Raw genomic sequence first — 12204 nt, forward strand, 5'->3', positions numbered from 1 at the left:
TGAGTTTAAGGCCAAGCTGGTTTACCTAGTGAGTTAGTTACAGGATAGCCAGGGCTACGTTGAGAGACCCTGTCTCCAAAAAAAAAAATTTTTTTTTAAATTGGTAAGCATGGGACTTTTTTTTTTTTTCCAGACAGGATTTCTCTGTATAGCCCTGGCTGTCCCGAAACTCACTCAGTAGACCAGGCTGGCCTCGAACTCAGAAATCTGCCTGCCTCTGCTTCCCAAGTGCTGGGATTAAAGGCGTGGGCCGGCACTGCCTGGCTAGCAAGGGACTTTTCAGTGGCCAGGTCTACAAGAGTCACCCAGGATCTTGTAAGTAACACTCATATACACACACCTGGGCCCAGCAAGCAGGACTTGGATGGAATCCTTCAGTCTGTTGGTACTCGGGGACTTTCATATTTCCCCGGGAAAGCCACACAGTCAGTCAGAGTCCAAAGTCACAGAAAGGGTCAGGGTTAGAAAAGAGAGATACGGGGCTAGGGAGACCTGCTCAGCGGGTAAGAGCACTAACTGCTCTTCCAAAGGTCCAGAGTTCAAATCCCAGAACCACATGGTTGCTCACAACCACACGTAATGATATCTGACGCCCTCTTCCGGTGCGTCTGAAGACAGCTACAGTATACCTATTTATAATAATAAATAGATCTTTGGGCCAGAGCGAACAGGGGCTGAGTGAGCAGGGTTGACTGGAGTGAGCAGAGATCCTAAAAAAATCCCATTCCCAACAACCACATGAAGGCTCTCAACCATCTGTACAGCTACAGTGTACTCATACATAAAATAAACAAATAAATAGATCTTTTTAAAAAAAAAAAGAAAGAAAGAAAAGAAAAGGGAGATACTTAAAAACTTCATGCTTACCCACAGGGGAGATCCAGGAGTCACCTAAAGCAACACCAGAAAAATTGCACTTGATGGTCCCTTGCTGAACAGCCTGAAAAGAGAGCCAAGAAATGCTCTGACCAAGGGCATCCAGGACTCCATCCCTCCTCATCGGAGAGGCACACACTCCTAACCCACACCGGCTACATGTCCCCGGGCATCAGAAGAACACACCTGTGACAGCAAGCCCTGCCTGCCTACTAACACTGGTAAATCGAGGAGGGGCTACTGCTTTGTTTAACCTGTGTCCTTGTTGTCTTTGAGAGCCTAGGCATATCCATGTCCTGAAGTCTGGGATCATCCCAAGGTGTTGAGGAGCTCCTTGGGTATAGTTGCCACCGCCAAGCGGTGGTTGCTGGCCCTGGGACTCCTCAGGACATGCTCGAGGGTGGAGCCCACACACAGGCCAGGAAGCTGATCCTTCTCTGCACCTGTCCCCAAACAGGAAGCTAAACATTCTCCTCATTCGTTCATAGCCTCCTCATAACCACAACACCCACCCGAAAGATGAGCCACATGAACCATCATCGCTCATGATAAAACTTAAGAGAAAGCAGGAGAAAGCGCCTTATGAACCAAAGTGAAAATATTCCCATCGAACATTATTGTTGAACACTCAAAAAAAAAAAAAAAAGATCATAAGCTGGAGTATCATATATGCTATCACGTGTACAAAGGTGGGGAAAAAGAACAATATGAATTTGGTTACACAGTTATGTGTAACTGGAAGAATAGAGACTAGGAGGCTGCCAAGGGGAGCAGGACAAAGGAAGGGAGGAGGGAGGAGGGAGGGAAGGAGGGAGAAAGGGTGAAGAAATCAGAAAGCCGAAGCAGGTAGACTCGAACTAGTTCAAGGCCAGGCCAGACTACACAGCATGTGGCCAGTTGCTACCAGTCCAGCTAGGGCTACAGTAGCAGGACATTGTTGCTAATCAAATAAATACACATCATAGAAAGGGGGACTGGGCTAGATGAAGAGCCCATAGGGACTATGCATTAGCTTGGACAAGCTATCTTAAAAGACATGTTGGGATCATCTAAACCAGTCTGAATACAGGGGGTGAAAGATGCTGCAGGGAGAAGGAGGGGATCCACTGATGGAGTCAGGTCACACAGTGTGACTGCATTTTGGTTAGGGTCTCAGGTTGGGAGCAGAAAGTATTACTAAGTGCTCAAGAGTGGCAAGCGCGGGCTGGAGAGATGGCTCAGCCGTTAAAGGCTAGGCTCACAACCAAAAATGTAAGAGTGGCAAGCGCTGCCTGGTAGATGAGTTTTTTGTTTTTTGAGACAGAGTGAAGCCCTGTCTCAAAACCAACTGATTTCAAGCTCATAACCTCCTTCCTCAGCCTCCTAATGTCTGAACTATACAGTTTATAGTAGTTTTATAACTATATATTCTAGTAAAGTACAGTATACTACTATACTATACTAAGCTATTATACTATATAGTATAGCATATAGCTATATATAGTAGTTACATACTACATATAGCAATACATATAATATAGTATATAACTGTACTAGCTAGTTTATAGTCTTAATATTAAAAAAAATATTTAGGTGCTGGAGAGGTGGCTCAGATGTTAAGAACACTAGCTGCTTTCTGAGGGTTCTGGTTGCATTCCCAACACCCACATGGCAGATCACAACTGGGTATATTTCCACCTCCAGGGGGGATCCAGTGCCCTTTTCTAGTCTCTGCAGGTACCAGGCGTGCTCATACATACACACATACATACACACATACATACATACATACATACATGCATACACAAATACACATGTCTGTGGTACACAGATGTACATGCAGGCAAAACACTAATATTAAGTGTTTTGTTAAGAATTTCATGTTAAGAATTTCAAAGGAACAAAAGAAATCTTTTAAAAATGTATTTATTTTCATTTTATATGTATGAGTGTTTGCCTGCAGGTATGTGTGATGCCATGCCTGACAACCTCCCACTGTGGGTTTGATCCCCAAACCTACAGTGGGAAGAGAGGACTCCTTCTGATCTCCAACCACACCCACAACGAGAACCCATTTTTTTGTTTCCAAACAGTAAGAGTCACCCTTCTGTTTACCTTGTAAAGTTCTACACTGATGCCAGCAGCCATCTTTCCTCCATAGGATTCTGAGAAAATGTAGAATGGAACAGTCTAGCAAGAAATGGAAATTACAAAGAATTAAAACATCCTGACTGCCTGCTTGCTTGCCTTCCTTTGTGTTTTGAGACAGATTTCTCTGTGTAGCCCTGGCTATCATGCAACTCAGTCCTAGGTTGGCCTTAAACTCACAGAGATCTACCTGCCTCTGATGCCCAAGTGCTGGGATTAAAGGAATACCCCACCACAGCCCCACTCCCTGATGACCTTTCTTTCTTGGGGGTGGGGGTGGCTTTTAAGACAGGGTTTCTCTGTATAGCTCTGGCTGTCCTGGAACTCACTCTGTAGAGCAGGCTGGCCTTGAACTCAGAAATCCGCCTGCCTCTGCCTCCCAAGCGCTAGATTGGCTCTGATTACCTTTCAATTCATACAAATTAACTTTAAATTTCTAAAATGTATGATAAAAAAAAAATCTGCTTTTGTCTCTGTCCTCAAATCTGATTACTGACGTCTAGTCAGATGGAAGAAAGTGAAAGCTCATAACCTAGGAAGGAAGGAGGAAGGCTCTGAAAACCAGCTGCCACTGAACTGTCTCTCTCTCTGCAGTCCCAGCCGTCCTTGGCACTCAACTCTTGGGGGGAGCTCAGTGTTCTGAAGAAGAGTCCCTTGTCCCTCTTGCTGGTCTTCTGTGCCTAAGCTGCAGAATTACCTGGAATTCTTTATGGCAATCAAAGAAGGATTTCAGGAGAACCATCATGTCAGAAGCCACCGTGTCCAGATCCTTTGCATAGGCATCTGTCGTGTTGACGTAGCTGAAGCCCGTGCCCACAGGATTATCCACAAACAGGAGACTGGCCCACTTCAGCTGCAGCCATCCGGAGGAAGCAAGCGTGGCAATCAGTGGTTAGTCACCAGCTATCTTCCCAGCAACTTTATGATAACATCAGTGTGGTGATTTTATCTTATTGCTCAAAGAGATTTGAGGGACTTGGAGAACTGGCCCAGTTAGTAAATTGCTTGCCTCATGAGCATGAGGCCCTGAGTTCCAGGACTAGAATCCATGTTAAAAAAAAAAAAAAAAGTTGGGCAAGCTTGGTGGCGGGGCATGCCTTTAATCCCAGCACTTGGGAGGCAGAAGCAGGTGGATCTCTGAGTTTGAGGCTAGCCTGGTCTACAGAGTGAGTTTCAGGACAGCCAGGGGCTATACAGAGAAATCATCTCAAGAAAAAAAAAAAAAAAAAAAAAAAAAAAAGCCAGGTAAGGTAGCAAATACACACTTGTAACCCCAGTGCTGGAGAGGTGGAGACCAGTATCCCGGGTCTCACTCAGCAGTGTAGTCTAAATGGTGAGTTTTAGGCCAATTACAGAACAAGAGAACTTGTCTCAAAGCAAACCAAGGTGGACACACACACACACACACACACACACACACTATACAAAATAATGCAGAAGTTTTTTTTTTAAGGGAACATGAGAGTATAGACTGCAGTGAATAAAGGAGAGATGAGATGAACACACACATAGGAATAGTTTTAAGCCATTACGTGTCACACACAGAAGTACACTAGAGGTGACAGTGCAGGGAGCACCAAGCCACATGAGTCTGAGCAGTAATCTGAAGGAATGGGTGTACGAGTGGAATGCAGACATCGCGTGCTGGGGACATAGCTTAATTTTTGGAAATGTTTGCCTAGCAAGCTTGACCTGACGCCCTGGGTTCCATCCCCAGCACTGCATAAACTGGGGGTGGGGGAGGAGGAGGGGGTGGATAAAGCCTACAATCCTAGCACACAGAAAGTGGGAGACTGACTTGGGCTTCATGAGATACAGTCTCATTTTTTTTTCCTTAAAGAAATATGGATGTCAGTTGGGCAGTGGTGGTGCATGCCTTTAATCCCAGCACTTGAGAGGCAGAGGCAGGCAGATTTCTGAGTTCGAGGCCAGCTTGGTCTACAGAGTGAGTTCTAGGACAGCCAGTGCTACACAGAGAAACCCCGTCTCAAAAAACAAAAACAACAACAACAACAAAAAAAGAAATATAAATGTCACATATCAGTTTTCTTCCAGATAAATAGTTTCTACATTGGCCCATCTTCTCTTTTATGCTGCAAGAACAGACTCTGTTCTATGATTTTTGGAGAGGCTGAGAATTCTCAGTTGGGCATCTGGAAGGATGAGTATCTGCCTTGCTCTTCATGATGAGGAAATAGAAACCCCGAAAGGGCCAGAAATTGTGCAACTCTGTTCTATGTTTTTTGGAGAGGCTGAGAATTCTCAATTGGGCATCTGGAAGGATGAGTATCTGCCTTGCTCTTCATGATGAGGAAACAGAAACCCTGAAAGGGCCAGAAATTGTGCAAGGCCACAAAACTGGACAGAAGATGGACAGCACAATCAAGACAGAAACCCAGACCCCTCACTCGCCAATCAGGCTCAGCTCCTGTCTCATGCTTTTGATTCCAGGAAGTGTGAGAACAAGGCGGGGAGGGGAGAGGAGTGACTCTTGTGCCATAGCCGCAGGATTAGAACAATTTCAGGCCAAGAAATAACGTCCCAGGAGAACAAGACGGGTTAGCACCCTATGAGAGGAAGACTAGAGAAGCCCGAGGACACTGGAGAACATTCTCGAGTACTCAGTGCTGCTGGGGAGAGAGGCAGAGTGTGTGGGAGAGCCCAGGCTGAGCTAGTCGGCAGGATGGACTTGGCAGGCTGTGGTTGTTTAGAGAAGGGATAGAAGGGGAGGACAGGAAGGACTAGGAAGATATCACAGGGAAGAGGACAAAGGACTTGCAAGCTTTGATGAAGCCCAGATGTGAGGGGAGAGAGAGAGAGAGAGGAAAGAGCTGGAACTTGTAGCAGAGGGTGGGACTCAAGGTCTGAGGTTGTAGATGGCCATCATATGAGTACGCACAGGGTTGCCAGCCAGAGTCAGCTGCAGGGAATTTCAGTTTTGCTTGTTTTGCGATAGGGTTTCACATAGCCCAGGCTGGCCCTAAACTCAGTACAGAACCAAGGATTATCTTGCACTTCTCACCCTCCGGCCTCTACGTCCTGGAGACTGGAATTACAGGTGTTCATCCTTAAGCCTGGTTCATATAGTGCTGAGGTTTGCACCAGGGCTCTGTGTATGCTAGGGAACCATAGTATTCACTGAACTGCCACCTAGTCTTGGCTAGAAGTCTGTGTAGGTTAAGTGGAGAAAGGTCACCGAGTTGGAAAAGGCAGAGACAACCACAGGACATTCATTCTGAGACAGGGGAGAAGCTTGGATGCAGGAAGGCTGTAAGCAGCTGGATTGCTAACTCGGTGACCCCATCCTGCTTTGGGTGGAGCCTCCTCGGAGAGGAAGAAGGGCAGGCAGGGTGGAAGGCTGTTCTTCTTCCCTCCTTCCCCCCTCCCCCTGCAGTAGGCCAAGCCCTGCCCCGCCCACCCCGGCAGCGCGGGCTCGGCCGCCCTGTCCTTGAGGGCCATTCTCACAGTACCCAGGTAGTATTTCGTGGCTTGAGTTGGGTGTCAAGAGGGCCGATTTCCTCAAAGTTTCCAAATCCAGTGCTAGAACCACCCGGACCACCCTGTGGAAGAAAAAGAAATAGATATTAGCCAGAGAAAAATGCAGAGATGTACACACCCAGGAGAGCAACCGAGAATCCACGAGGGGCCACAATTAGCCCATTACAAAGGCCACACTTGCAGCTGGCTGAGGAGATGCACATCTATAATCCCAGCCCTCGATGGGGGATGAGCCAGCAAAATCAGGAGCTCAGGGTCACCCTGAGTGACGAACAACAACAACAACAAAAAAAGCAAGGGATGTGTTTTTCTTTCAGCTCCATGTTTTTGGGGAGCTTCTGCACCCATCAAACTCCTGCAGGAACCATGCAAGTCTCTCTTTGAAAGGGTGGTGATTTTAGGGGTCCTAGGTGAGCCAGGCAGGGGTGGCACAAACCTTTAATCCCAGCACTAGGGGCAGGCAGATCACTGAGTTCGAAGCCAGAGTGGAGTGCGTGTGGGGGGAAAATCCTAGGTGACTTTTTCTGCCTCTTGGTTCTCTGGACTTAAACTTGGGCCTGACTTGGGGCTCACTAGATCTCTCTCATCTCAAAAATCATAAAGCCACAAAGAGGGAGAGAACAGGCTAGCCCTGGCCCTCTTAGCAACTGCAGGCTCCATCTGAAATAGAACTTGACCTTTTTGACTCTCTCTTACCCCTCAACCGAAAGCCGGAAGACTCTCCTTTGGGGCCCAGTGGATAAGCCTACCCTCTTCATATACCATAGCCAACACAGTCTCGGGGTAGAAAGTCCTTTGGGGCCCAGTGGATAAGCCTACCCTCTTCATATACCATAGCCAACACAGTCTTGGGGTGGAAACATGTGACATCCTGGTGTTTTTACATGGGCAGCAGAGAGGCAGGATTCTAAACTGAAGATCAGGACTGGGGCCTCCAAGCTGCAGAGGGTAAGTAAGCTCTGTGTGCTCTGAAGGGCTCAGAGGGGGAGGGGTTGGGCAGAAGCAAATAGGCAGGTAAGCAAATGGGGCAGGTAAGGTGGACTTGATGAGAAAAGGTCCTCTGGTAGACAGATGGGGGTGGGGGAGAAGAGGGGGCTTCTCTAGATGACCCTAGGAGACCCAGATGAGCTACGGGCAGGGATGAGGAAAACATTAGCAGCTGAGTCAGAGACAGGCCCAGGGTATACAGTCTCTCAGCACATGGAGAAGGGAGAGGGGGAAGGGAAGAGGCACAGGGGAAGTCAGGGCAGTCTGAAGAAAAGAGAATGATGGGGGTGACAGGACAGACAGCTGTAATCCCTGCACTGTATGCAAAGGAAGGAGAATTATTTATTGAGTTGAAGGCTCCTCTGGGCAAGACCCAGACCCTCCCACAAGGAGAGACAGACAGTAGAAACAGGACTAAGAGCCGGCTAGACAAGGCAACCGGCACTATCTGCTAAATATCCCGCATACTAATGTTTTGAACTGACACTAACCTCCTTGATAGAAATCAGAGGCTCAACTCCCCACCCCCCAACCCCCGGGATTATGTGTTAAGATTTCCTAATACAGCAGCAAAAAGTTCACAAACCAGTTGGAGATACTCATCCCAGTGCCATTAATAGCACCTAGAGGCAGGGCGCAACCGGAACGTCCTCCCATAGCGAAGCGGGGGAGACGCCACGTCTGCAGGATGTAGCAATGTGGCCCCTTAGAAGAATCACAAACCCCACAAAATGCTGTGGCTCCTAAGGAAGAGTGCACCCCTCAAACGAAGGTGGGTCTCTTCTTTCACAGAGACTTAGCTGTAGGGGCCAGATGAAAACCAAAGTCAGGGTGAGCACATCTGAGAATCTAGAAGCCTGGGCCACTGTGGGAGAATTTCCATTTTCTATTTATTTCTGCTCCATCTTCCTGCGCTCCTTTCCCAGTAGCTAGGAGAAACTACCAGGAAGATCTCACTTTGCGTGTGTGTCCATGCACAAGTGCATGTGGAAGCTAGAGGCCACAAAAGGTGTCTGTCTCAATAGCTCTCCATCTTATTTTTGAAGGCAGGGTCTATTGATGAGGCTGGAGTTGACTAATTCGGCTACGTGGCTGGCCAGGGAGCTCCAGGGATCATCCTGTCTCCCACTCCAGGGCACTGCGGTTATAAACTAGTCGATGCGTTAGAACGGCGGGTCGTGTCAGAACATACCACACACTAGGCCCAAGCAGTTCCACTTGTAAGAGGTTTAAAAGAGGTTTAATGTATATATATGGGTTATTACGTAGGGGCCACAGGTAAAGGTGGGAGGTGAGCCCAATGGATTCTGGGAATATGGTGGCTGTTGCCCTGTGGACCCACCCATGCATCTCCACAGGCTTTGGATGCTCTGATGCTAACACTAGTACCACTGACAAGGGTATCTAAATTCAGATCCTCATCATTGCATAGCAAGCACTTCACAGACTGAGCCCTATCTTATGCCCTTATTTACATATAATAATCAGGATGATAGTAACAATAATAATGATAATAATAATACATGGATCACAAAATCTTCATCCAGAAACCCTGGTATAGACAGGCTCAGGGCTTCTTGGTTCCTCTGAGATAAAGATAAATGTGTCAGTGAGTGAGTTTGAAATGACCTGAAAAAATAGCTCACTATCCCTGAAATAGCTAACTATTCGCGTGACCTCAACTCTCAGAGAACACCACCTTGCAAACTTGCTAACTAGAACTTCTCCTCTAAATTAACTGTTTCCTCCTTGGTCTTCCTTGGGCCTCTGGGGAAAGAGGGAAGAGGAAATGAGTGTCTTCAGCCACTAACCTTCATTCAGGGACTCAGCCTGAGGGTTAACGTAAGCCACAGCCACACACCAGGCTTCCAGGGTCAGGCCGATGCTAATGTCTCCCCCCCCCCCCCCCCCCCCCCCCACACACACACATACACCGTTCCACCCCCACAGATAAGGTTGAGACCTGGTGATGAACCGGAAGGCTAGCTTGCAACTTTTGGGTTTGGTTTCATTTTGTGTTTTGTAGTGGTGGGGACAGAACCCAAGGCTTTGTGCAGGGTAGGCAATCTCCACCCCCTCCCCAGAGCTGAATCCTGAGCCTATGAAATGCAGTAATCATTTTTTTCCCCCTCTGGGTTTCTGGGAAGCCCAGAGAGTGCCCTGGAGACAGCAGGGGACAGAGAGGCAGCCACAAACCTAGGACTCAGCAGCTGCCCCACACCAGCATTAGTTCTGCTTTTCTGTCCCCTACACTGGCTTCCTCCAAAGGCTGCAAAACCACTCAAATCCCGCCCTCATTCAGAACAAAATGGCCCAGAGAAGGGAAGTGTCTGGCTATAGCTACTAGTGGAAGGAAGGTGCTGAAAACCCAGGTGTCCCCATCAGCGGGCTTTCCCACAAGCAGGCTCTTCCAGGCCACCATGCATTCACCACCAGCTGTAGGATCCCGGATGACTACAAGGATCCGGCTCGGAAACATTTTCCACCTAGTGCTACTGGGCTGAGCTCTTTATCTTCAGCCCCCAATAGGGCAGCTGTTGAAGATTCTGCAGCAGGCTCACCTTCAGAACAGCTTGTTCTTATTTCATCAACACATCAGGTTGTAGGGCCAGGCCCTGGGGCAGAGCCTCAGCTCTGGCAGGCATTTGAGAAGGAAGCCTCACCCCATATCCCACAGAGGTGAGTACCAGGGTGCCCTAATTACTGGTGAGACATCAGGAACCTCAAGGTTCCTCGGCCCCTCCCTAGAGACTAGTCTTTCCGGTGGGCGAGGCCACCATAGGTGCCATTTGAAGAATGCAGCAGGATCTCTGCCTATCCCTAAACAGTTCACAAGGCTTTTTTTTTTTTTTAACCTTCAACCCTAGAGACAGAACTCAGAGTTAAAATACAATAAATACAAACACACGAGGGAAAATCCGGGTAGGACCTCACATTCATGCTAAGATACAAAAGACTGGCATGTTATAGTTAGGAATATATATGTATATACATATGTATGCAATAACAATTAATGAAGAGAGAAGCCATGAATTTGAAAAAGAGCGAGGAAGGGTATATAGGAGGGTAGGGAGGGAGCAACATAATTATATTATAACCTCACAAATTAAGAAAAAAGGCCTATCTGGGGCTCAGGACTGTGTCAAGAGGAAAAAGAGAGGGGGACAGAGGTTCCTCAGCCTTGGCTCAGAACTTTTCAAACGCTTTCTATCTGTGAGAAGCCAACTGTACCACAGACAGCTTTCTTTAAGAGGCCTTGAAACTGTCAGGACTCAATATAAAGTAAGGGATGAGCTGTACACCTATAATAACTTCGGCACTTGGGAGGCGGAGCAGGATCGCCATGAGTTAAAAGCCATTGTGGGCTACATAGCAAGAGCCTATCTCCAAAAAAACGAAGGAAGGAAATTAACACCAGAAAACGGGGCTTCCTTTGCTACACTCTTGCTTTAGGCTGTCTCAGAAGCATGTGACCCCCCCACCCCAACCCCCACTCCCTAGGACTGGATGGACGGAAGAAATGAGTCCGGCACTGCTAAGCTGGAAACTCTTAAGAACCAAGCAAAGAAGTTATTTTACCTGAAGCCACATGACCAGGGGCAGCTCTGAAAAGTTCTTGCAAGGGTTAGTGGCATAATAGAGCCACCAGAACATGTGGGCATCCTTTCGGACAGTCACATAATCCCATACTTCCTTGCCTTCTTGTTCTGGCCAGTGGGTGGCAGACCCTGAAATGGAAGCTCAGTGTCATTTCCCGAGGAGTTCCAAGGTGGTAAAGGTGGGGTAGAGAATGCCAGCCGAGTTCCATTTGGCAGAGATGGCCGTTCAGGCTAGAGATGGTGCTTTCTGCTTTAGGTAATTTACCTACTTCAGTATATCGTGTCCATAAGGAGAAGAAAGATACGCACACAAAGAGAAGTCAGTAGGGCATGTTTGTGTGCCGCTCTAATCCCAGAATTTAAGAAGTAGAGACAGAGCTGGGCGGTGGTGGTGCACGCCTTTGATCCCAGCGCTTGGGAGGCAGAGGCAGGCGGATTTCTGAGTTCGAGGCCAGCCTGGTCTACAGAGTGAGTTCCAGGACAGCCAGGGCTACACGGAGAAACCCTGTCTTGAAAAACCAAAAAAAAAAAAAAGTAGAGACAGGTAGATATTTGTGAGTTCAGTGGGGCCAGTGTGGTCTATGAAGTGAATTATAGGTCTACCAGGGCTACATAGTGAGACCCTATATCAAAACCACACAAATAACAAATAACACACATACACACATACACACACACACACACACACACACACACACACACACCACATCACATCACATCACATAAGACCAGCAGTAAAAGAAAAAGGCAAAGCTCAGGTGTGGAACCTGGCCTGATACGTGCCAAGCCCTGGGTTCAAGTCGCGACCAAAGTGGGTGGATGGCATGGGGAGTGGAGTGAGTGAGAGTGGGAGACTAGGGATCTGCCACGCACACTCGTCTACTCCAGTCACATCCATAATATCGGGGATAAAATCCTGATAAAGGATAAGAGGCAATAAGAATCCAAAAGGAGTTCTGTGCCTCTTGGATTTCAGACAGTTGCTGGTATCCCCTAACTCAGACGTGTTCCAGATCAGTCTCTCCAATCATCAACACGGCCTCATAATCAGGCATAAAGCTACCCCAAGTAATGATTTGTAAATGGTTAAGATTGGACATTGTCTCCTGGCCGACAC

General features: G+C 47.6%; 1 protein-coding gene across 1 annotated transcript in view; it reads right to left on the reverse strand.

Annotated features, from left to right (window-relative positions):
- Window positions 1–12204, reverse strand: part of Scpep1 (serine carboxypeptidase 1) — a 34275-nt gene that overhangs the window by 18309 nt on the left and 3762 nt on the right. Inside the window, exons 2-6 of the mRNA XM_031352390.1 lie at window positions 11068–11216; window positions 6474–6563; window positions 3701–3856; window positions 2971–3045; window positions 868–940 (exon numbers count right to left, since the gene is read on the reverse strand). Coding sequence (XP_031208250.1) covers window positions 868–940; window positions 2971–3045; window positions 3701–3856; window positions 6474–6563; window positions 11068–11216 — 543 coding nt within the window. The remainder of the gene's footprint in view (window positions 1–867; window positions 941–2970; window positions 3046–3700; window positions 3857–6473; window positions 6564–11067; window positions 11217–12204) is intronic.

Source organism: Mastomys coucha, unplaced genomic scaffold, assembly GCF_008632895.1.
Source record: "Mastomys coucha isolate ucsf_1 unplaced genomic scaffold, UCSF_Mcou_1 pScaffold5, whole genome shotgun sequence".
Taxonomy (NCBI): Eukaryota; Metazoa; Chordata; class Mammalia; order Rodentia; family Muridae; genus Mastomys; species Mastomys coucha.